Source organism: Polyodon spathula, chromosome 6 (genome assembly GCF_017654505.1).
Source record: "Polyodon spathula isolate WHYD16114869_AA chromosome 6, ASM1765450v1, whole genome shotgun sequence".
Taxonomy (NCBI): domain Eukaryota; kingdom Metazoa; phylum Chordata; class Actinopteri; order Acipenseriformes; family Polyodontidae; genus Polyodon; species Polyodon spathula.
In genome coordinates, this window is record NC_054539.1 from 65,478,920 (window position 1) to 65,505,397 (window position 26,478).

The following is a 26,478-nucleotide window of genomic DNA, read 5'->3' on the forward strand; positions in this document are numbered from 1 at the left end:
GGCTCTTATGCAAGACATTGACTAAAAGTCAGCCAATGGGTGCTCCATGTTGTGTTCATCTCGTTATAGACGTGGACCATTTTGGCCAGTAGGATTCAGACAACTTTGTCCAACACCAGTTCATATAATAATTTGCCCAGATGCTGAAGCATTGTGGTCAAAAGACACACAAGGTAATACAATGGAAATGCTTCCGTTTTTATTTATTGTGCTTTGCATAGTCGTTACATATATTTGTGCTTGCTCTTTTTTGCAATAGAATTGCTATTAAATACTGCATGTATTATTTTACAGCTGGTGTGTATTACACATGGTCCTTGTTTGCCCTTTGGAGTTAATAGATCTTCTATGAATCTTAATATTCTTCGTCACACTGTTCTCAGCCTAACTCAGCTTGTCAAAGGTGTTTCTTGAGAGGTTTTAGAAAAATATCCAATTTAAATAGCATTTAAATCTATAACACTATTTGCTTAGTCGTATTGTTTTATTCTGTGATACAGTTTGTGATTTTTTTCAGACTACAGTCTTACTATTAAAATCTGTGGGACCCTATTTTGAAGTGCAAGGCAAATAAAAATTTCTCAGAGGCATTAAATAATTTTAACTAGCAAGAAACTGTGCAAAACAATAATTTATGTATTTTCACTGCTGATCAGAAGTTTTTAAGTTTACATACATAATTTGTAAGGAAAATATTCCGTACTGTATAATGCAAACCTCTTTGTACAGGTCTTGACTGTAAGATGGGGATTATGAGTCACCCATGGAGACGAAAAGTTTTGGTGTTTGATTCAGAGAAATATACAAAGAATCCACTTTGTCAAATGCCAGAAGCCTCTGCTCCTAGCCTGCAGTTTGAGTCGAGGTTTGAATCTGGGAATTTGCGACAGGCTAAGAGAACGTATGTACAGTATTATGACATTTGAAATCTTTGAAAATGTTCTCTCTCTCTCTCTCTCTCTCTCTCTCTCTCTCTCTCTCTCTCTCTCTCTCTCTCTCTCTCTCTCTCTCATTGAGTAGCACATAAATAACATAATTCAGACTTTCATTTCAAAGTAAAAAATGCAGTATGCTACCCCATCAGATATAACTTTGTTCTAGTACATGTAGTGACATGCAATGTAAATAGGAGATGACAGGGTATGAAAAGTATAATGATAAGGGGTTAATCTAGTATGTTAATATCGTGACTGAAGTAAAAGTATACAGAGTTGATTCGTTTAAAATACATGTAAGAGTATGTTTTATGATCTAAACTGTGGAAGATCATAATAATGGCTATTTTATTGTACAGTATGTACTGTATTTGTAATCTGGATAAATGTAATTCCAACAGTGACATTTTCTCAAAAAACTGATCCAGATAAAAGTAATCTTGATCACAAAATCCAGATCACTTTGATCCAGAGTACAAGTTTTGAAAAACCAGCCATAGAAGGTTCCCCGTTCAATCTCAGCTCAGCCACTGACACTGTGTATGACTCTAAGCAAGTCACTTAACCTTCATGTGCGCTGTCCTTCGGAGATGTAAAAACCAAGGTCCTATTGTAAGTTCACCTCCTAGTCTCTTTAAGTCACTTTGGATAAAGTGTCTGCTAAATGACTCATTATTATTATTATAATAATAATAATAATAATAATAATATAATAATAATAATAATAATAATAATAATAATAATAATAATAATGTGTGTCAGTACTACCCAAAACAGGATATAGGTTTTACACTTCCCTTTCTTTCTCTCCCTCTCCCCAGTGGTGAATTTGAATATGAACTTCTGCTCAAAACAGACCTGTTTACCAACAAGCACACTCAGTGGTATTACTTCCAGGTAAAAAATGCTGTCCCTGAGGTCACCTATAAATTCAGGATTATCAACTTGCTGAAAAGAGACAGCCTATACAACCATGGTGAGGACCTTCATGTAGCCTTGTGCCATGCATCTTTACATGGCTAACTTTTAAAACAGTTACCCAAATAAAATTTGAAACTGAGCAAAATTGGCCAGGTTTACTCAGGTTCTACCTGTGAGAGATGTTTTCTGGAAATTCACAGCTTGTTGCCAGTATCAAATTCTTTCATATACACACATCTTTTTCTCTGTGTTAAAGGAATGAAGCCCCTGGTGTATTCAGAAAGGGGTGCCAAGGAAGGGCAGGTTGGCTGGTTTCGATCAGGGCACCATATTGTCTACAAACCATGGAACAACCCATCACACAACATCCTCCTCCTCCCCTTTGTTCAATACTACTGTCTAGAGTTTCTTATTGTAAGTATTACCAGAAATAATAAAACATGACAGCTGCCGAAACCGATAACTCAATCATTATGATTCAGCTCTCTACAGCAAGTAAGCCATGATCCATGATATTAATGGGGCTAATTTGCCATTTGGAGAGACAGCTGCTTGAATTTCTGTTGATTGCTGCTCTCCATGAAGACTAAGAAAAGCTAACAGCGTTGTGCAGAGCAGAACACATGCAAGCAGCCTTTCTAAGTGTGGATGTTCCCACAGCATTTAGCATGGTGATTTGACAACCTGCCCTACATGTTCCCATATCTCATTTACATTCTTGAGAACTCGCAAACCACTTTTTAAAAAAGACACCTGCTGAATGAAGATAGAAACAGTCTGACAAACCCATCCACACCTTCTGTCGTTTCTGGTCAACTTCAGGGAACATGTGAGCTCCCAGAGCGCTGAGGAAGATGTGCCTTTTTTGAAGGACAGTAAACTGTATAGATTCCTGTTTCCATTTCCAGGAATTTAGCCATGCTGAGGATACATATTACCTGGCTCACAGTTATCCGTATCACTTTTCCACTCTTCTCTCACACTTGAATGGAATCATAGAGGACCCACGGCGCTCTGCATATGTAAAGAAGGAGGCTCTGTGCAAGACCCTCGCTAGAAATACTTGTTTTCTACTGACAGTCACAGATTTTGAAGGTCAGTTGTAGAAGCCTTTCCATTTTTGTGCTGTTGCGAAGTTCAGTTTGCACCGTTTGTTTGTGAAAGGAAAATTAAACTTCTCATGTTATAAAATACAGACAAATGTAATCTGTATGAACACTTTGTGTGTCCAGTGAATACGGTGGAGAGCTGTTCCAATAAGCTTGGGGTGGTGCTGACAGCGAGAGTCCACCCAGGAGAGACCCCGTCCAGCTGGGTAATGAAAGGAGTCTTGGATTTCCTGACATCCGAGGAACCCCTCGCCCAGGTGCCAAATTAACATTGTCATTCCGAAATAATTGTGACTGTTTGTGAAAATCAATGTCAAATTGGAAACAACTTGTGAATAAAAGTAAAATATAAATATGACTCCAAATATAAATCAAGTCTACTTTTTGGTTGAAAATGTGTAAGAATGGAGCAGTTTGCCATTACATTTTACTCATGCCAAATGCAGCACTTTATTAACCGGTTTAGAATTACATCGTTTTTTTATTTTCTACTTCACACTCTGTCAGTTCTGTTTGAAGTCAATCTATATATATAAACATTAATTAGACTGAACATAGATTAAACAGCATGTGGGACAGCCCAAACAGTGTTCCTTGAGGGCAAGCCCCAAATACCATAGTTCCACTGATCTGATGTAGCAGGAAAAAAATTATATCAACCCTAAACACATTATACTGACCCAAGGTATGGAACATCTTATGGTCATTTTTTTCATGTGACAAAATAATAATAATACTTTGCTTTGCCAGGAACTAAGAAGGAGATTTGTTTTCAAACTGGTTCCCATGCTGAATCCAGATGGTGTAATAGTGGGAAACTACAGGTAAACACTATAGATGGTTCATACTGTATAGGAAAATAACTTGCTAGTGTTTTTGATTTTAAAAGCAGTGACTTTTGGCAGTCTATGTATCCACATATATCTAGACTGCCAAAAGTACAGTGCCTTGAAAAAGTATTCAGCCCCCATTCCTTTTTTCACATTTAAGAGTCTCACAGCCTGGGATTTTGATGCATTAGATTGGGAATTTTTATTTGTGAGTCACACATTGATCTTCACTCCCACCCCCCCCCCAAAAAAAGAAAAGAAAATAGTAAACAATAAAATAATAAAAATTAAAAAAATGAAATGTCATCGTTTTTTAAGTATTCATCCCCCTGGGTCAATACTTGGTTGAACCACCTCTGGCAGCTATTACAGCCAGTAGTCTTTTCGGAGAAGTCTCTGTTAACTTTGCACACCGTGATGGAGCAATATTTGTCCATTCTTCCTTGTAAAATTGCTCAAGCTGTGTCAAGTTAGTTGGGGAAAGGTGATGGACAGCAATTTTGAGGTCTTGCCACAGATTTTCGATGGGATTAGGTCAGGACTTTGACTGGGCCACTCAAGGACATCTGTTTTCTTCATTTTAAGCCACTCCAGTGTTGCTCTGGCAGTGTGCTTTGGATCGTTCTCCTGTTTAGACAAACTTCTTCTGCAGTTTGAGTTTTTTGGCAGAGGGGCACAGGTTTTTTATCCAGGATTTCTCTGTATTGTGTGCCATTCATCCTCCCATCAATCCTGACAATATTGCCTGAAAAAAATCCCCATAACATGATGCTACCACCGCCATGCCTTATGGTGGGGATGGTGTTACATGGCTGGTGTGCAGTGTTTGATTTGAGCCACGCATACCGCTTAGCGTTCAGGCCAAAAAGTTCCACTTTAGTCTCATCAGACCACAAAACGTTCTTCCACGTAACTGCAGTATCTTCTAGGTGACGTTTTGCGAACTCTTTGCGAGCAAGGATATGGGTTTTTTTTCAGCCAGGGCTTCTTCCTTGTCACTTTCCCATAAAGGCCCTTTTAGTGGAATGCTTGGAGGTTGTTGATACCTGAACATCGTCGTCCATCGCAGCCACTGACTTCTGTAACTCATTCAGAGTCACAGTTTGCCTCACAGTAGCTTCCCTAAGCTACTTGTCCGGCAACTAAGTTTATAGGGGCGGCGTGATCTAGGCAATGTGGTGGTAGTTTTGTATTTTTCCCACTTCTGTACAATGGACTGCACTGAGCTCCGAGGGATGTTCAATGCCTTTCAAATGGTTTTGTACTCTTCCCCAGATTTGTGCTTCTCTATAATTGCATCCCTGACTTGCTTAGAATGCTCTTTCGTCTTAATTTTGATTCTTTCTTTTGAAAATCTCTACCATACTGTGGGACCATACAAAGAGAATGGAATTTATCCTCGCAGATTAATTTGAAGCAGATGATCCACTAATTTCGTACACAGGTGGAGTCCATCAACAAATTGTGTGACTTGTATATATAATATATTCCACCTGAGCAAATTTAGGCTTGCAATTACAAAAGGTATGAATACTTTTTTAATCTGATAATTTCCATTTTTCATTTTTACTAAATTGTTGAAAGCTTTTGGAATTTTTCTTTTGATTTGACATAGTGCTCAAGGCTTTGTAGATCAATGGGAAAAAATCCTAATTTAATCTATTTCAAATTCTGAATCTGAGACTCTTAAATGTGAAAAATGGGATGGGGGCTGAATACTTTTTCAAGGCACTGTATATATATATATATATATATATATATATATATATATATATATATATATATATATATATATAAAATACATGTAGCAATTGATGTCAGAAAGCTTTCTCAACCATAAAGTATTGGATTGTCAAATAATTCTTTTTCAGCACCGTCCCTTTAGCTGTTCTATTAAATTACAGAATTTAGAAAGTAAAGTGATTACTGCAGTTCTATTGCCACATTAAAAGCCAAAGAGTCCAAATTGGTGAAGTGAAATGAAAAAAAATAACTTGTTTCAAAAAATTCTAAAAAATAAATAACGGAAAAGTGGTGCGTGCATATGTATTCACCCCCTTTGCTATTAAGCCTCTAAATAAGATCTGGTGCAACCAATTACCTTCAGAAGTCACATAATTAGTTAAATAAAGTCCACCTGTGTGCAATCTAAGTGTCACATGATCTGTCACATGATCTCAGTATATATACACCTGTTCTGAAAGGCCCCAGAGTCTGCAACATCACTAAGCAAGGGGCACCAACAAGCAAGCGGCACCATGAAGACCAAGGAGCTCTCCAAACAGGTCAGGGACAAAGTTGTGGAGATGTACAGATCAGGGTTGAAACTTTGAACCTCCCACAGAGCACCATTAAAGCCATTATTAAAAAATGGAAAGAATATGGCACCACAACAAACCTGGCAAGAGAGGGCCGCCCACCAAAACTCATAGACCAGGCAAGGAGGGCATTAATCAGAGAGGCAACAAAGAGACCAAAGATAACCTTGAAGGAGCTGCAAAGCTCCACAGCGGAGATTGGAGTATCTGTCCATAGGACCACTTTAAGCCGTACACTCCACAGAGCTGGGCTTTACAGAAGAGTGGCCAGAAAACAGCCATTGCTTAAAGAAAAAAATAAACAAACACGTTTGGTGTTTGCCAAAAGGTGTGTGGGAGACTCCCCAAACATATGGAAGAAGGTACTCTGGTCAGATGAGACTAAAATTGAGCTTTTTGGCCATCAAGGAAAACGTTATGTCTGGCGCAAACCCAACACCTCTCATCATGCTGTGGGGATGTTTTAAATCAGCAGGGACTGGGAAACTGGTCAGAATTGAAGGAATGATGGATGGCGCTAAATACAGGGAAATTCTTGAGGGAAATCTGTTTCAGTCTTCCAGAGATTTGAGACTGGGATGGAGGTTCACCTTCCAGCAGGACAATGACCCTAAGCATACTGCTAAAGCAACACTCGAGTGGTTTAAGGGGAAACATTTAAATGTCTTGGAATGGCCTAGTCAAAGCCCAGACCTCAATCCAATTGAGAATCTGTGGTATGACTTAAAGATTGTTGTACACCAGCGGAACCCATCCAACTTGAAGTAGCTGGAGCAGTTTTGCCTTGAAGAATGGGCAAAAATCCCAGTGGCTAGATGTGCCAAGCTTATAGATACATACCCCAAGAGACTTGCAGCTGTAATTGCTGCAAAAGGTGGCTCTACAAAGTATTGACTTTGGAGGGGTGAATACTTATGCACACTCAAGTTTTCTGTTTTTTTGTCTTATTTCTTGTTTGTTTCACAATAAAAAAATATTTTGCATCTTCAAAGTGGTAGGCATGTTGTATAAATGAAATGATACAAACCCCCAAAAAATCCATTTTAATTCCAGGTTGTAAGGCAACAAAATAGGAAAAATGCCAAGGGGGGTCTTTCACAAGCCACTGTGGTTCACAGCCTACCTCTGTAAAGTGCTTTGTGATGGTGGTCAACTATGAAAGGCGTTGTATAAAAATAAAGATGTTATTTTAATTGTATTATTATTGTCACATAGTGAATAACATTTTCTTGTGAATTTGTAGGTGTTCCCTGGCTGCCCAAGACTTAAATAGAAACTACCATCACCCCGAAAGAAAAGTGGCCCCCACTGTCTGGCACACAATAAAAATGATAGAGGAGTTTCAGAAAGACCACAGTGTGAGTACTTCAAGTGTATATGTGATTCTTTCCCATTGCTACTTTCACCCATACTACATGTTTTAACATATAATAACATCAATAATAAGGATATTTAAATATTTTCTGAAACTGTGACACCAGTATATTTGCATGCATATTGTATATTATACATCACTGGGTTTTAGCTTTTAAAGATGTTCAAATGTGTCAGCTCTTGAAAATATTGCATCAACATGTACCAGTCTATTGACCTAGCATGCCTTCTTTGTAGATACTCTTGTATTGTGACTTACATGGCCACAGTCGGAAGCCTCATGTCTTCATGTATGGATGTAACCAGGCGTCTACAGAGTCCTCCTCAGTTTCCTCTTATCTCTGGGAAAGGATTTTCCCATTTCTGGTATCCCAGAAGGTAAAACATGTCAAACTTTTCAAATAATTATTAATTGTAATGCATTGCCCAATTACTGCATAGGCCTCAAAACTTTCCCTTCCAATGCGTTCTGGAATGAGCCCGGATAGGCAGTCGCTAGCATTATGTCAGTAATTATGGGAAACAGATTGTGCACAAAGCACGCAAGAGATAATCCTCCCCTTCTTCTTATGATGCCTGCAGTCATTCTGAACATTTCTAAGTTCTGTTACTCCTCTATCAAGACTGTTCTCAACCTGCTTTCTTGACACTGTCACAGAACAATGATTTGAACAGTCTAACCTGGAACATTTCGGAATGATTGCAAACATTAAAAAGGTAGGATGATGAGCAACGACCAACCGGCATCCCTGTTTTGTCCTGCTTTGAGGATCCCCATTGCTTTGACTGGAAAAGCTGCAGGTTCCACGTCAAGAGGAGCAAGGAATCGACAGGCCGTGTTGTGATGTACAGACGACTGGGTATCCACAACTCCTTCACAATGGAAGTTTCTTTCTCTGGGACATTCAAAACAGAGTAAGAGTAGCTACAATAAACACCTCTTCAGGGAACTCTTTCAACACACTAATACAAACCGTGAAATATAGGTTTGTGATAAACCATACCACAAAATTATTTTAGGAACTGAGAAAGAGCAACATGAAAGCATTATGAACTATCTGAACTCAAATTAAACCAAAGCCAGTGTTGGGGTTAGGGGGTAAAATTAATCTGTTTTTACTAAAGACAATATACCGAATTACTTTGAATTAACACTGTAGTTTTTATTTTAAATTGCTAAAAACTCAAGAGCAGCTGTGATTCAAAGTAATATGGGAAGTGAATTACACTTATATTGAATTTTCGCCTGTAGGTGCCAATGAATGCAAAAACTTAACTCATTAACTTTTACTTTGTAATACATTTAAAGTATGAACTATAGGATTTAATACAAAAATGTTGGAGTTTGAACCGTTTACCATACATAAAGCAACGTTGGATTTCCTATGATTTTTTTTTTTTTTTCAATGAAACTGTACAACGTGATGATAATTAAACGATGCCCCCTCTACCATGTTTTGATTTGCACAGCTCTGGCCCCCGCCACTTCAACATTAGAGACTACTTACTGATGGGAAGGCATCTATGTGAAAGCATCCTGGATTATGCCAATCTAAAGGGTGATCCCATGTAAGTGTGGTTATTCACAATTGTGTTAAAAACATTCATAGATGGCCTTGAAGCGCTACATTATTATTATTATTATTATTTATTATTATTATTATTATTATTATTATTATTATTATTATGAAGTGATGATACATCAGTAAAACATTTTTGTGATTTTTTTCCTCCCAGAAAGCTAAATGAACTGATCCTACAGATGTCTCATTCAGTAGCACAGCAAATTTCAAGCAACAGAAAAAGAAGCTCACACTCAACAGCTTCAACATCCACAAGAATGACCGTTGAAGATCCTGGATACACTGAAAACACTGAAGGTGCAGTTAGTCGCTGAAGCTGATAGGATACCAATGATATGACTGAAGGTTTTTGTAAAAATACCTTTGGTATACCACTATAATGCCAGTGTATTTCTCTGAAGTCAGTACTGGTATTATTTGTAGAAAACAGTGTTACAGCAATGGCAACAGAATGGGTTTGGAACAGTGACCAAGGTACAGTACTTTAATGGATTGGTTCATTATATTGTGATACCATTTGCACGTCATATTATGAACATGTTAACACTGTGGAACCATTCTACCAACAGTATGCTTCAGCTGACCCTTAGTATAAAACTCCTGCTTTGCTACTGAAGATCATTTGGTAAGGGGATTGCAGCCAATAATATTAGCATACAACTGTGTAGGGATGAGCATAGAACTAACCATGAATGTGCCCTTTTATAGCATACATGATATATATTTTTTATATTGTCATGTAGTCAGTAACAAGAACAGTTTATTTTAAATGTATTCAATTTCTAATTATAAAAACCTAAAATGCAAGTTATTTTTTGGGGTAGGATGTACTGATACAGATGACACATCTGAGGACTTGAGTACCTTGGTTAACAAAGACAAAGTTTTTGTCCCAAAGGTAAATCTTCTTTGTTTCTCACAAAATGGTGGTTGCAATACGTGTGACATTTCTGTTGGTTAGATCAGTCCATTGATATGTGTCACATGGTAACATCTCATTAGTGTTACTTAATGGACTTGGGCATTTAATGTTAATGTTCATGGAAAAGATCAGACTTTGGTAACAGAATGATACACTTAGTCTATAGTTTAATACTCAAATGAATTGAAATTACTGGATGGATTCTATAGTAGGAAGTGGTCTTGCAGGTTAGTTTCCTGAATTCAACAGGGCATTTTAATTAACTTTTTTTTCACAAATCTGACACTGTAGTTACCTTAAGACTTTCTTAGTCTGCCACATTTGTCACTTTTGACTCCTAAAAACATACATGATTGATATTTAGGTTATCCCTTTTACTGTCAACTGAATTCAGTGGATTGATTTTCACCAGCACTTCATTACTGATGTAGTTGAACCCTAACTGCAGGGAGACTTCTTATGGGGGGTGGATTATCTGCATGCCTTCACATCCTTCAGTTGATCTAAATAGTGGTGGATGTGCTGTTTTAAAGACAGAAATACACTAGAGACTAAGATGCCTTGTTCGATGTTTGATTTTCATAGCTTAAACAAAGGGCCATGTTACAATGCAATGGTGTAATCAGAAGCAGTGTTTACATCAAAAATATAATAGTTTAGTAATACAAGTTTAGACCTAAGAGGATGACCTTATGGGGGAAAAAGCTAACTAACTGAATTAAGCATGCTAACCATTTTTCAACAGGATTCAGAAACATTCCCAGTGCTTCAAAATCCAGATGTTGACTTCATAGCTCTTGAAGAACAGGTTCCACCAGAGTCACTGCAGAGATGTTTAGAACATCTGAAACAACTGACAATTGTTGAGGCCGCACAGGAGTCTTAGTATGTCATTCTTTTTCATTCTATACGTTGGTGCGTTTGAGTTGAGTTGCGGGGTCAGCCCTTTGTTTTCACACTTTGCCTTCACCCTTGTTACACACCACATTCCAAATGATATAAAGGTAATGAGATATTTCCTTGTCATGTTTTAAAATAAACACACACACACATTATGGTAAATGTTTCTGCATTTAACTTTCACCTTCAAAAGATCTCTATCAGACATCAGCTGCATTTTCAGTGTGCTACAATTGAGCCTCAAACTGATGAAGAGATCTCTCAGTGGCTGGCTTCTAATCATGGCAGGCAATATTAACCTAATGACAATTTGGAGTAAAGAGCTATCTGAAAATGTGCTCTTATTCTTTGGCATAAAAACTAGTGTCAGAAATAATGAAATGTGACTTTATCGTTATGCTTTTCTTTTTAAAGCTCAAGTGAGGATAGTGACAGCGAGTCGGAACCAGCAACCAAATGTTATCCACCAAATGAAAAGACAGTAATGAGGCAAACAACTGTTTGTGCTGATCTTCCAATATTCACATTTTCAAAAGTACAATGCTCTCACAATAAACGGGTAAGTACTGCAGTTTCAGCTCATGCTGGCTTAAATATAAAGTACTACAATTTAATGCATGATATACTTGAATTCAGCTGTTGCAACTTAATGCATGATGTACTTGAAGTCAGCTGTTAAGAGTGAGGGTTTCAAGATTCTAGAGTTGCAAGGGCATCCACTGTAGGGTATTAAACCAGCAATCTAACTAGTGAGCAACAATCCATGTGAGGTGCGCAATCTGGGCATCAATATATCTCAGTATGAGGCCCTGCCTTGTGTTATGCCGTGTGGTATTGCTTACATGACCACTGTGCATGAACCTGATTGGCTGGGATGAATGCTGGGGCTTATAATGGATAGCTATAATATAGTATTTAACAAGTGCAACCAAATGGCACACCTGAATGCTTTTAAAGCCTCTAGTATTGAAGATGCTTAATGTAATTATACTGCTAAAAAGCACAACACTATTTTGAAATAAAATAAAAACAGGAGCACCATCGTGGACTTGACACCGGGTGGTAGTATGGCATGATGTATTCAGAAGCAGTGTGCCAAAACAGTTGTATGGTTGGTTCACAAACCATATGGGAGTTTATAATCATGAGACAGTTTTACGTAGTGGTTATTATAGAATCGTAACAATTGGTTACCAAAAAGTTATATTGCATTTATTAATATAAAAACAACTACATTACAATCCATTAATATGTTTGGGTACAAAATAGTATATCAAACCCTACAACAGTGTTGTGGCATTGGCGGGGGGCGTTATCAGGCTTACATGGAAGTTTGTTTAACTCTATCTGTGTTAAATGCTTTGATTTTACAACTTTTTTGTCTGGTTACTAGAATACCAAGAGAGCTGCACAGGTATACCCACTGTTTGTGAACCGTTATGCCAATCGCAGCAATGGAGGAATCCCTATCTACTCACAGGAACGTCTACTGGAAAGAGCTAAGGCAAGCGTACAGATACTGTGCTGTTCAAATCAACAGTGTATGCATGTGTAACAGGGTGGAGGCTGGAAGCAACACTGCAAACAAGTGTCCTAACTCCCTATGCAAGAGCCAGACCCATCTGTATTCATGGTTATAGAGATTTTAACATCCTCTCCTCTCACAGATAGCAGACAGAATCCATAATGTATTACAAAACAATTCTTCAAATAATGATGCAGATGCTGGAATCTGCACTACTATGCACCATCACTGTTACCAGGGTGGCATGACTCGATGTGGTATTGCTTCTTCAGCTGGGCCATGGTTACACCAGCAGTTGGTAACACAGTAACTTACACAAAAAACAATTACAAAAAAGAAAAAAGCGAGAAAACAAAATTGTGATCGTGTTTGGTCCTGTGCACTTTCTCTATATAAAAAGGTCCTGTGCCCGAAACTGACTGACTACATTTTACTTTTGCGAGTTCAACAGTCCTGCAAATGTGTTATTTCTTTTCTTTACTGTGATGTCTGTCCAGGTAAAGTGCCCTCTAATAAACCTACTTGCCCTGGCTGGAGAGCAAATGAGCTGGCTCTCAGCTTCTCTTATATAGATCTGTCCAGGCTCAAATTGGCAATAAATCAACCAGAAACCCAGTGGCAGGACACAGTCCCTGCAAAGAACCCAACAGCCTGGACAAAATACATGTGTTCTTTTTTACTTAATTTTACCTTTCACTCAACAGAAGAAGGAAGAAATTAAAACCAAGCAACAAGAACAACATACCTCTAACGTTGAGGTATGTGTCTGCATAGCTATTGGACTACTATTGAGCTGCACTGAATTGGGATATTCTGAAGTTTTAAAATACAATATTCTTTACAAATAGAGTAACATAAGATTAATATACAGAAAGGCTGAACTGTGTTAACTAGGCTGACTGCTTATCTTCAAATCAACTACAGAACTTAGAAGCCAGTGAAATGAAAAATTAAGATTTGGAGTTGTTTTCACAGATGTAAACTTACATTTTAGTACGGACATCTCTCCTGCAGGTACGTGGTTACTCATACTTTTTATTTGTAATCACATAGCACTAGGTATCCAGCAGTTTATCCAAAGTGGAAATGAACATTACTCTAAGTTTCCTGGGGTTAAGTATGCAAAAGTAATCAAAATAAATTGCTGATGTTTCGCACAAGGACAACATAACTTGACATTTGTGCTATGGCATGAATACCATAGCCTGCTGGTGAATCTTAGTAAATTATTAGTGAATATAACAACACTCCAGCACTCCAGTTCTGCACCCTTGTTACAGTTATTGTATTTTCTTTGTAATTTAGTGAAATCAGTGTTAAACTATTTGTTTTTTTTTTTCAATTACAGTTGCAAAATGGCCCTCTGAGGCACCTGTCAATGGAAAGCTGGACTCTCCCAGACATATACTCCGTAACTAATAAATGTACAGGGGACAATAGGAAATGTCTGCCATCACTTTCCCTACACCAGGACAACCATACAAATACCTGTAAGAAGTCTCCACCAAACAATACTGTTTTTTTTTAAATGCACAAAATCGGATACAAAACATTGGAGGTATTTACACGTTCCCTTTCTAGTGGAATGACACCCATTCGGTAATGTTTTTTGACAGCATGACAACTACTTGTTATTGTTTATATTCAAATCCATCATTTATTCTTACACCATGTTATGGTGTTCTATATATTGTGACTTTTTTTCTTCTATCTTTAAATCTGTATTAATTCTAATTAACATTAGTAACCAGCAATGCTGGCTCTGAGGATCAGCTTTGATTTGGCCTCCCAAACGCATAAGCATGCATAACTTTTGAATTAATTTGATTTGTTTATTTAAATGTTATATATTTATTGGAGTTAATTAGTTCATTCTTTTCTGTTGTGTCCCGCTAGCATAATTGTTTTCAGACTATTTATCCATTTACTTTTCTTATTACTCTATGTCCCATTGTCTAATTTTAGCTGTTCTAATATTACAAACTTTACATCATTGATGTCATGTCCTAGATGGTGAAGTGCTGTACTATTGGTTCATTATTTTATTTTTCTAATTAATGAAAGGTGGTTCTGAATTATTTTATATAAAGTTGTTCCAGTCTCTCTAACATTTTATTTCATCCCATTTTTCACAGGCTATTCCATAATTGCTATTTTTACAGTAGGTATTAGTTTTTAGTGGATATGTGTTGTTCTTATGTTTAATTATGTTTTTACTGTTGTCCATGTATTTGTAGAACCTATTATGTCAATTATTCTTATGTTTACTGTGCACTAAAATATCACCTAAATTAGCTTCTCTTTTGAATGCTACAACTGGGGCCTTAAGAAAAACAATTTTTCTGAATGATGTAGAATCTGCAAGTGTTTCCAAACTATCTTAGAAATTAGGCAAAAGTTTAGACTAGGTCATTGCTAATTGGACTCTTTTTGACCTTTTCATCTTTATTTTTTATAATCTAGTAGACCATCTCTTTTTAGTTTATCCACTTAACTCTGTCTAGTTTTTAATACATTTCTTTGTTTTACATAGTCACTTTCTTTTCAGCATATTCTTTGAGCAGAGGACATGTGTGCATGTCAGTAGGTTTACAGAAGAGGTCAGTCTCAATTGAACCTTCAAGTTATTACATATTATTGAGTTTGGCTGTTCCTCACCCAGTTTATAAAAATTATATTATTTTCTTGTCCATCGAAGGTCCACCTTAATATTACTGTGTATTTCATTTGCCATTTTATTAAACTGGAAAAGATATTATTCTCCATGTGCTCAAACCCCAAAAATACAATCTACAAACCGAATGTATCCTAAAGGTTCTCTTTCCGATTTTCTAAGTAATTGTTCTTCCCATTTCCCCATCTACGTACTAGCAAAATGCATTCCTAATTTAGATCATATTGCTGTAACATCGTTTTGTTTGGAATTCTTATCAACAAATGTAAAACTACTGTTTTCTAAAAGTATGTTGATCATGTTCAACACTTCGGCTGTTGGTATTGATTTATCTAGTGCTTTTTGACAGGCTTCTGAAGTTTCTTTACAAGGGACACTTGGGTACAACAATTGTACACCCTTGCAAAATAAAACTGTTTTCTCAGGAAGGTTGTGCATTAGTGATTAAAAAAAATATATAAAAAAAATAAAATAAAAAAGTGTTGTATCCTTAACATAGCTTGGCAATTTCTCAACATGTGACCCATGTTGTTTTTCTGCCATTTCAGCTATTTATGTGTGTTGGATTATCAATCATGCTGACTATCATTCACACAGGGGGATTTTATATACAATTTTTTTTTTTTTTTTTATTAAGAAATTAAATTTTAACTTTCTGGTTTTCAGCATTTGTCTTAAATTGACTTATCTGCCTTTATTTCTTTTTTTTTTTTAAAGGACACAAAAAGGGTGTGTGTATGTATATGTGTGTGTGTGTGTGTATATATATATATATATATACAGTGCCTTGCAAAAGTATTCAGACCCTTGACCAATTCTCTCATATTACTGAATTACAAATGGTACATTGAAATTTCGTTCTGTTTGATGTTTTATTTTAAAACACTTAAACTCAAATTCAGTTATTGTAAAGTGACATTGGTTTTACGTTGGGAAATATTTTTAAGCAAAATAAAAAAAATATCTTGCTTGCATAAGTATTCAACCCCCACACATTAACATTTGTTAGAGCCACCTTTCACTGCAATAACAGCTTTAAGTCTTTTGGGGTAAGTATGTACCAGCTTTGCACACAGTGTCAGAGTGATTTTGGCAGATTTGCTCCAGGTTGTTCAGGTTGGTTGGACGATGCTTGTGGACTGCAATTTTCAAATAGTGCCACAGATTCTCAATGGGATTGAGATCAGGACTTTGACTGGACCACTGTAGGACATTCACCTTTTTGTTCTTCAGCCACTCCAATGTTGCTTTGGCCTTGTGCTTGGGATCATTGTCCTGCTGAAAGGTAAATTTCCTCCCAAGCTTCAGTTTTTTAGCGTCCTGAAGCAGATTCTCGAAGTATTTTCCTGTATTTTGCTCCATCCATTCTTCCTTCAATTGTAACAAGATGCCTCTGCTGATGAGAAGCATCCCCACAGCATGATGCTGCCACCACATACTTCACTGTACGGGATGGTGTGTCTTGAGGCACGGGCAGTGTTAGGTTTGCGCCACACATAACGCTTTGAGTTTTGGCTAAAAAGCTCTATCTTGGTCTCATCTGACTACAAAACCTTTTCCCACATCGCAGCTGGGTCACTCTCATGCTTTCTGGCAAACTCCAGACGTGCTTTCAGATGGTACTTTTTGAGTAACGGCTTCTTTCTTGCCACCCTCCCATACAGGCCAGTGTTATGCAGACCTCTTGATATGGTTGACTGGTGCACCATTACTCCACTCCCAGCCACTGAACTCTGTATCTCCTTCAAAGTGATTGTTGGCCTCTCTGTGGCTTCTCTCACAAGTCTCTTTCTTGTTTCAGCGCGGAGTTTTGAAGGGAGGCCTTTTCTTGACAGTGCCTGGGTGGTGTGATGCAGCTTCCACTTCCTGATTATTGATCCAACTGTGCTCACTGGGATACCCAAACACTTAGATATTATTTTGTACCCTTTCCCTAATCTATGCATTTGTACTACTTTATCTCTAACTTCTGTAGAATGCTCTTTGGTCTTCATTTTCCTTCAGATTCACAGCCTTACCAATGATCCTTCAACAGTGGGGTTTTTATCCAGAAAATGTGACAGGAACTTTAATGGTTCACAGGTGGAGGCCAATGGTAAGGTAATTGTGTCCTTGTTAGGGCAATTTCTTTCATCGGTGCAAACTGGGACCTTCCACAGCACAGGGGTTGAATACTTATGCAAGCAAGATATTTCAGTTTTTTATTTTTCTTAAAAATATTTCCCAACATAAAACCAATGTCACCTTACAATAATTGAGTTTAAGTGTTTTAAAATAAAATATCAAACAGAACGAAATTTCAATGTACCATTTGTAATTCAGTAATATGAGAATTGGTCAGGGGTCTGAATACTTTTGCAAGGCACTATATATATATATATATATATATATATATATATATATATATATATATATATATATACATACACACACACACACACACACACACACACACATTATATACCTTATTACTTCAACTTGGCGCCGCTGCGTTTATTTTAAATTGATCAAAATGACTGCGGTTCCTAAATGAGGGCGTCGATTATACGAGGGCAGCCTTTATTAATAATACGATTTTTTATTACATGATTTATGACATTTTAAAATATCGTGGTTGCTTATTTTCTGAAATACGGTAGCATACCTGTATGTAACAGCGTGTTTAGCTAACCTACTTTGACTACAGTACATTTATCGGTGACAGTTACCAAGAGCATATTAGGTGGGAGTTGGAAGGTAAAGGAAGTACTGTACCAGCGAATCAGTTGTGTGTATTTGTTGTTAAGTGGCGGGACAATTTGGCAGTTAAGTCCTAAGTCCGAGAGTGAGACGTAGATATTTTTTCTACACTAAAAATTAGCTCATAATATCAACTTGATTTCTGTAAAAGCTATAGCATACTCTTTTTTTTTCTCACTGTAACTTGCTTGTTTGTAATTTCTCTGCTAGAGAAACCAAAAATAAATCTTCATAGATATTAATCACATTGTTTTTATTTGCACGAGATTGAGTACGGGAATTACATGAACTAAAAACAAAACAGCAAAACCACCTATAAGAACTACAGAAGGACTGCTGTTCTGTAAGTAGCGTATCTTGCATTTACTTACTATGTGTGTGTGTGTTAGTTTGTAATTTATGTGCTAGATTGAGTCACCCGTCTCTTCGGGGGCATTACATGTACATAGCCAGTGTTGCACGTGTATTTGTTTACAGTGTGTGTGTTTTTTTTAATAGGCAGAGAAAAAAATACCTTAATGTTTCTTTACTGATAGCGGTGTTTATTCGAGGGCGGCCTCTATTATAAAGCTGATATATGACTGCGGCGTCAAATTGAAGTAATATGGTGTCTGTCTGTCTATCTATCTATCTATCTATCTATCTATATGAATGAACAGTTCCATCATAACTGGGTCCACTGTTTCTGCACTTTACATCAACACAACACAGGATGGCCCGATGTTTACTTATACAATATTGAACATCTAATGAGATTTCACTATTCAGTCCCTTATCAATTAAACAAAGTAGCCAACTCATATTACAAACATGTTTCTCTTTAAATAAAAATTACACTGCTGTTTTGGCTTGCTCTAGATACAGCTGTGCAACAGAACTGCTTTCATGCAACTGTTCTTGAAGCAATGAGTAAATGTGTCATCAAAAGGCCAGACTTCACCCTCAAATGTGCGTAAAGAATCTTCAGCAAGTCATTGGAAGTAATTTCTAAGCTTAATATGGCCAAGAAAAAAGTGGTCTTTTATAAAGAATAGTTTTTGGCATCCAATCCAATGAGTCTTTCAAATCCAAATGCTTATATTCAACAGATAACGCTTCCTTTTTTACATGAAGTCATCCGAGTCATTTCCGTCCTGTTAACAGATAAAAAACAGAGATGAAACAAATACATGTAGAGATTCACAAAGCACTTTATTAAAACAGTTTTTACTCATGATTGTCAAACTAAGATGCAGCAGCATGTTTCCATCGGGAGTTACAAATGTGAACAAGAATGCAAATCCAATCATGACTTTTTAGGACCAGTTAACCTGCTGCAATGAGGGCAAAGTAAACCTGTAGTTCAATTAAATGTGTTCAAGCTCCCAGTTCATATCTGGAACTGCCAAATTGGCTAACATATGACATTTGTAATCAGTTATACACAATGAGATGCATAGCATGAGACAGGAGATAACAAAAGTGGCTTTAAGAACACTGTGGGGTAGATGTACCAAGATGGGCCAAGTTGCATTTTCGTTACGACAATTCACAAAGTGCACTTTTGTCGTATGTACTAAGAAAAAAATGTTTATGAAGAGAGCCACAATATACTAATTTAAATATTATTTGCGTCATCTTAGCGAGATCTCTAGCAAGAGTTTTTCAAATAAAACAGTGGCAATTGAGTTGTGGTTTGCTGCAGCAGAGAATGCCCGAAGGATAACGTCTATACATGCAAGGGTGCAATAATTATAATAACATTGTTTTTGTTAAATGTAAATGTCATCTGTACAGAGCATTCTGTTCCGTTTTTATTGTACCTATTTTAATACTGTTATATATGTAAAAAATGAAAGGCAGTTTAATCCCATCAGATTCTATAGAGGGGCCCCAACCTTCACCCCCAAAAAGCTTAACGCTAAACTGGACGGTGTATTTTAAATATAAATCATTGCGCTGAAATAACATTAATGTGTTTTGGGTACAAATATAAATCTGTACAGTAGGAAAATCAAATGAATACCTAGCACACTTTTTTTATACTTTAGCCTGCTAGTAACACAAAATAAATCATGCTTCTGTACTATACACATTGGTGTACAATGCAAATAAAAGATTATTTTAAATTGAAACTTAATGATTTTAGGGTTTTTAATTGTATTATTATTATTATTATTTGTATCTTGGTCTACTTAGTAATCTTGACAATTAACAACAATTGATCATGGTCTTATACAGATGGCACATGTGTGCAGTCTATTGCTCCCAACACGTTTGGAAAAATAGAAATGTCATAGAAATTTGTTTAAGGCTTGTAAGTACACCCTGACTTTAGTGAAAATTGGTTACTTGGGTGTCTGTCTCAAATGCATTGAGCACAACTGGCAACACATGGGAAAAACGGACTAGGAAGTGCCAGCAACAACTGCGACTGAATCAAAGAATGTCTAGTCCATGATACACTAGTCAAAGACACATTTATGTTGTACTAATGATTATTTATTTATTTATTTTTTAAAGTAAAAAATCCATCTATATTTCTTTTCTAATTACCAACCTTTATTTAGTCCATTGTTAATTTAATTGAAAAGTAAAAAGTTGATGAAGAGAATACCGTTAAGTGGCTAAGGTATGTGGAAGTGTTCGGTTATATTTTTAATCAGGTAACGTCCCTTTAAACAAATTGAGATGATTCTGTTTTCATAACTAAAACTCAGAAAAAGCAGCTGTTAATTAAAACAATCTTTGTTTCTACCTTCATATCTTGCCTGAGCCTAATTCTAGTGCCCTTAAATTTATTTCAAACAGGAATGACAAATTACATGAATTCTACATCCCCGATCTTACTTTTAACTCGCATTTCAATTTTTGCAGTCTATAATTTATTGTTGCTTTTGTTATTTTCCCTAACTACTGCAACAGAGAAATGCCAGACATATTTTTTTTAAGCATAAAAACGAATACATAGTGCAGAGTGTACACTGACAGCAGCGTAAGGAACATCCGCTAGAAAGTGTCCTGAGGGAATCAGATGATTCTAGGGCATTTGCCAAGCACTCCTACCACTGCCAAACATACTACTAAAGCATTTAAGTTTAAAATGAAATGTGTTACATACCTCATTGGTGGTCATGTTGTCTGATTTCATAAGTGATGAATAACTCCTGGAGAAGGAAACAAATACGTTTCAATTAAACAACCCCACAGCTGTACCATTCTTAGAAATTGTTGAAAAATGTTATTCCTTGCTTACTTCAGCTCATCCAACTCTTTTTTCTTCTTCATTTCTTCTCTTTCATTTCGTTTCATTTCCTGGATTTGTGTTTTTTTCTCAGTCCTCTCTTCTCTGTCTCTGGATTCTTTTTCCGCTGCCAGGTCAGGGAAGCGCTCTTCTTTTGTTTTTTCCAACCTATTTACAATTTCATTAATTTTCTTTTCTACTGCAACAAGCCTTACCTGAAAAAGAAAAAAAAAAGTTTATTATTAAATAAATGATTTACAGTGACAATGGTCCTGTGTTTATCAGTCTAAAGCACAAAGACATTTCATTCTTTAAAATACCCATTCACATGGCATGAAAATGCTCAACTTATGCCGGTATAATACTGTCATAACCCTTTCACGCAGCCAAAGGGATCATGAGACTAAAACTTTTAAACCTGTCAGTCATTTTCATGGCAACGGTGATTCACCCATAAATTATAGCATCACGCACCGTCCTTTCTATTGTTGAACTCACCTTCTCGTCCAATAACCACCAGAAAAACATTGGAAATGATTACTCAGTTCATGTTGACTTGACCCCTTTCCCAGTGAAAATAACAAATAAATTATCCCAGTGCAGATGGGCAATGTCCCTCCTTCTTGACTTGTATCTCGCATGGATTAGTTCTAAATACTTTAAACCCAACCCAAATAATGAGTGGCAGCAAATTCCTATGTTTCTATTGGACTGAAACACGTTTGAGAGATTTAAAACAAGATGTTCTTGCTTGTGAGATTTAAAGATATATTACAGTACTATAGGTATTATTTACACATTTGTTTAATTTAAAACAGAATTGCAAATTGTGGGAAATGTAAAAAAAAATGCCTAAACACACAAAAACCCCACAAGAATATGCCCGTGACCATAATGATTTCATTGTGGATGACAGAAAAGAAGGTACAATTGAAGTGTGCAAGTACTGTCCAGTTACTATATATATATATCTATATATCTATATCTATATATCTATATCTATATCTATATCTATATCTATATATATATATATAGTAACAAGAATATTATAGTTTTACGAAAGCAACCGAAAATAATTTCATACAGCATAAAAAAAGCAAAAGCCCTGAAAAAAATCCAAACTATTTCCATATAACTCAAAAATAGCTAAAAATAAGCACCGAAAAAAGAAATTAATAAAAACCAAAAAACAGAAGCCTTAATTATAATGTATTCAAGTAAAAGGCTTGAACTAGACAAGTTTGACTGAATGCAATATTTTACGTACTGGTATACAGAATATACTGAATATTATGCTGTAATATATTATTCTTGAACTTTTCTAAGAATAACGAAAATACACATTAGTCAAGAAGTCATTTTCTATGTAACCAAGCAGCCCTGTCAGCGTAGGTAGAGATTTGAGTACCTTGTTTCAATTTGGATAAGAAATATTTGTGAAGCTCACCTCTTTCTGCCGATGGAATCCTATCTGCCCTACATCCATGCCCCCAGTTTTCTTTAGGTTGGTCCATGGTGTATATACGACACTGATGTTGTTCATTTTGCAGCCTGACAAAAAAAGTTTGTTGAGACTTTTTAAATTTTTTTTTACCGAAACGATAGTTTCAGAGTAGCTGTTAAGGCATCATCTTAAACCAATTTCGTGTAAATAAATAAAAATACATATAGTACAAAAGTTTATGCTGAAATGTTTTGCTTGTAATAGATACCTTGAATACTATTGTTTTTCACTAGCTGTGCACAGTCAATCAGCACTTCTTTTGGGATACCATCTATTGTCAGCCCCTGAAATAAAATGATTTAAAATCTGAATGCATTCACAGCAGCAAAGTAAATAAATCACCACAAAACCATGGACTCCAAATCTTGACTGAAGCCAAGTGGCAAGCGCTAACATTATATTTATTTTTTCATTTCTTCAACCTAACATGTACAAACCAACATTTTTGTAAATTAAAAAAATTAGCAAAAGACACATTGGGCATAATACAGATTAAGAAAAATGTTAATGCTGAACTTTTCAGATTTTTTTTTTTTAATATATAATAATATAAAATAAAATTGTGTGGTATGTGTGTGTGTATATATATATATATATATATATATATATATATATATATATATATATATCTATATAATAGTATATTTCCTCAGGTAGTCTGAATACATCCACTGAGTCTATATGTGTACCCGGAAGCTCCTGTCAATAGGTGTACTTTGGACCTTCATACTTTTATTTAGACATGGTCCTGAAGAAGCTTATAAAGCATTAGTGTCCACCCAACCTTAAACATGCAAGTCACGGACATTCATTCCCTGCCACACCTATACATTGGAACTTAAGGTATTTTCACGATGAGCGCGTCGCGTCAAATCGTCAGTCCAGGCTAAACTTCACTTTTTAACATTTATACATACTATGGTGCATTCACACTGCGTCAAATCGTCAGTCCAGCGTAAACTTCACTTTTTAACATTATACATACTATGGCGGCATTCACACTGAATGCGTCGCGTAAAACCGACGGCGTCAAAAATAGACCTTGTCCCATTTGTCTGTGCGCGTTGTGCGTAAATTGCATCCCCTCGTCGACATAACAAAAAAAACATCAACAGATAGCCTCTGTATTTCATCAACACAAAGACCGGCCCAATGAAATGTGCGATTTAAAACAGATAATGGAAACAAATATAGCTACAGAAAACATGAAAACTCTGTCAGTATTTTTAACAGCAACACAAAAGACCCGACGTGCTAAAAAAACAAAGCAAAAAAAAAAAACCTTCATCTGAATTAAATGAATACATGTATAAATATAATGTATATAATCTTTATGTTTATTTTACATTATTTTTTTAGGACAGACAATAAATACATAAATATGTGCAGTCATTAATGGTTCTGGTCTTGTGGAAGTGCTAGCGAACAAGAAGTAAACTACTATACTGTTGCTTGTTTTACGTCTTGTAACGCAGATGCAGTTAAAAAAAAGTGCGCAGGCAGTAAGAAATATAAAACTATGGAAATGCAAGCTGCAAATGCAGTTTTTGGAACATTTGGAAATGAGAAAGTAGCGAAACATAAGCAGTCAGCAGTGGGGTAATTATTATTATTAGTAGTAGTATTTATTTTTCTTACTTCTTATTTGCGCTGTGTTCTATTTATTTGTTTTAAGGCTTTTATTTTAAGGAACAGTGCTCCATCATACCCATGAACGTGAATTCGTAAGTACATTATTTAACAATAATACATCACGACTTCTTGTGCATCACAGGTTCGTCGTTTCTTGCTTTCTAATTATTTGAACGCCTTTGGTGTGAAAACAAAACAACTCGACGTTTTGACGCAACGCGCTCAGTGTGAAAGACCTACAGCCATCAGTAACATGAGAACGGAGCTCACAATGACTTGGTTCCACTGTAAACACATAGAAATGTAAGTTTGAAATATAGGCAGTGGCTTTCATGTAACCTCATATTCAGTTTGTTCTAAAGTTATGTCTAGATAAAACATACAAAAAGTGAGTGAGCCAGACGGTATCTTTTCAATATCTTTCTTCATTATCAGGATCTTTCTCCGAGCTTGTGATAAAGAAGGTCATTAGCCACTATTGCTGAAGATAATTAGCAGGTTTTAGGATTTTTTGCCAATACAGTATTTGGAGGTCAAACATACAAGTCAATTTGTATCTCATAATTTGTTTTCACATTTGATATCTTGATGTGGACTTCCCTTTAAAGTGAGGTAACAGCTGTCAATGGACAGCCCCAATTAAAGTAATTTTTGGATCATTAGTTCTGCTAATGCTGCATGAAACCTTTAGCAAATAAAAGCAAGGCTGCTCACCAGATATCTTCTGGCCACCCATACTTTATAAGGTCTTCATCTGCAGGTTTAATGTCAAAAGCACAATTAGTGATGCAAACATATTTGAAGTGAACAAAGGCACTAATTTCAACTGATGGGTACTGTCAAACTTGATTTAATATATTTATTTTTCTAAACCTTCATCATAATACTTACTTTCATATTTGTCCTTTCCCATATAGATGGTATAAGGCGGGGACACAACTAAAAGTCAAAAAATAGAACAGGATTATTATTTACAAGAGTACACAAATGGGCGACTTTAAAAATCACATAAATGTTTGCTGAGCTAAAAGATCAGAAAGAAAAAAAAAACATTAGGCTAGGACCTAAATACTGCCGCCATTTAGAACGCTAAATGTACTACAGTTCTAAATTACAACTTCCGAATTACCTTTTATTATTATTATTTTACATTTTGCATATCCTGCTGCTTTTTAATCCAACATCTGCTATAATAAAATAAATAAATAAATAAAACGCAAATTAGACAGTGGTTTAATTAGTCTTCTTTTTTTTCCTAGCAGTAGCCAGACTACTCGGTTGCTAGTGTGTTATGCTATTTTACTAGGTATCACGAAAACAATAAAATATTGCTTAAGTCTTACAGATGGCAGGTTTAAATAACAAAGCAACAAACACACATCCCCACATTATTTAGTCTGTGGAGTGGTGTGCAGACAATTAATTAACTTTTGTAGCACCTGCAAAACTACACGCATCATGCAGTCGTTTACCACGCCGCAACTCAAGATCAAAATCTCACTTGTGTAAACTGGCAGCATTTAAAAAACTAAAACACTTCAATAAGGGCAAATATTAATGTCTGTTTTGCAGCAACTCCAGGGGAGGATAACAGTATAACCACCAGATAAAACCAGGTTTGTTTGGGTATTTACATATCTATACGCCTGAAAATTATTTTAGAAACCGTGTGTTTTGTTCACAAACGAGGCCTACACTATATCTCAACGAACACTTTATCATAGACCCGGAGTCAGTGGCTGTTTATCTTCGAGTTGAAAATAGCTTAGATATCAGTACCAACCAAGTTAACACAACACAAAAGCTCACCTTCGCTAGTAAAATAGAAAACCATTGTTAATAAACGTTTCCTAAAATACAACGAAAAACACAGACTAACAACCAAGCTAGATCCACGGTGAACTCGTAAATGTCACACCGGAAGTGGTTTCTGAGTGGAAGCAGATCAGCAGAGGATTTTGGGAGTTGTATTTTTTTTTTTTTTTACTTTATTTATTTAATGTTCATTACGTCATTTACAATTACAAACCACAGACATAAACAATCTAAAATGTAGGTAAAGTCAGATGACAGGTCATCAAAGACCCATAATAACCATCCCAGAGTATAATTGCGCCAAAACCCTAATTTAAAACTGAAATTACCCGCCACACTGTGTAAAACCCCTCTGCTTGTAATGTTTTTGTGGGCGGGAACAACAAAAGTGCACTCGTTGAAGTAACCAATGCTATTTTAAAGACAGAAAACCCGCCGATCTTGCAGTCTGTTTGAGAGATCGCCACGGGTTCA

At 36.2% G+C, this 26,478-nt stretch overlaps 2 protein-coding genes across 2 annotated transcripts; one reads left to right on the forward strand and one right to left on the reverse strand.

The window, feature by feature from the left end:
- The first annotated feature begins 737 nt into the window (after positions 1-737).
- On the forward strand, positions 738-14,403 carry LOC121317728 (cytosolic carboxypeptidase 3-like). The gene is made up of 15 exons (XM_041253875.1): positions 738-901; positions 1,757-1,911; positions 2,113-2,270; positions 2,765-2,951; positions 3,089-3,222; positions 3,716-3,789; positions 7,357-7,471; positions 7,725-7,865; positions 8,257-8,402; positions 8,958-9,056; positions 9,225-9,367; positions 9,895-9,968; positions 10,738-10,877; positions 11,307-11,451; positions 12,286-14,403. Exons 1-15 carry the CDS (start codon positions 744-746, stop codon positions 12,445-12,447), a joined length of 2,031 nt encoding a protein of 676 aa, XP_041109809.1. The 5' UTR covers positions 738-743; the 3' UTR covers positions 12,448-14,403.
- A 4,012-nt stretch (positions 14,404-18,415) lies between these two features.
- On the reverse strand, positions 18,416-26,115 carry LOC121317729 (coiled-coil domain-containing protein 25-like). The gene is made up of 9 exons (XM_041253876.1): positions 25,999-26,115; positions 25,081-25,128; positions 24,904-24,943; positions 23,247-23,256; positions 22,766-22,841; positions 22,501-22,604; positions 21,066-21,268; positions 20,931-20,976; positions 18,416-18,963 (listed from the first exon to the last, which is right to left on the reverse strand). Exons 1-9 carry the CDS (start codon positions 26,021-26,023, stop codon positions 18,934-18,936), a joined length of 582 nt encoding a protein of 193 aa, XP_041109810.1. The 5' UTR covers positions 26,024-26,115; the 3' UTR covers positions 18,416-18,933.
- Between the last annotated feature and the right edge of the window lie 363 nt (positions 26,116-26,478).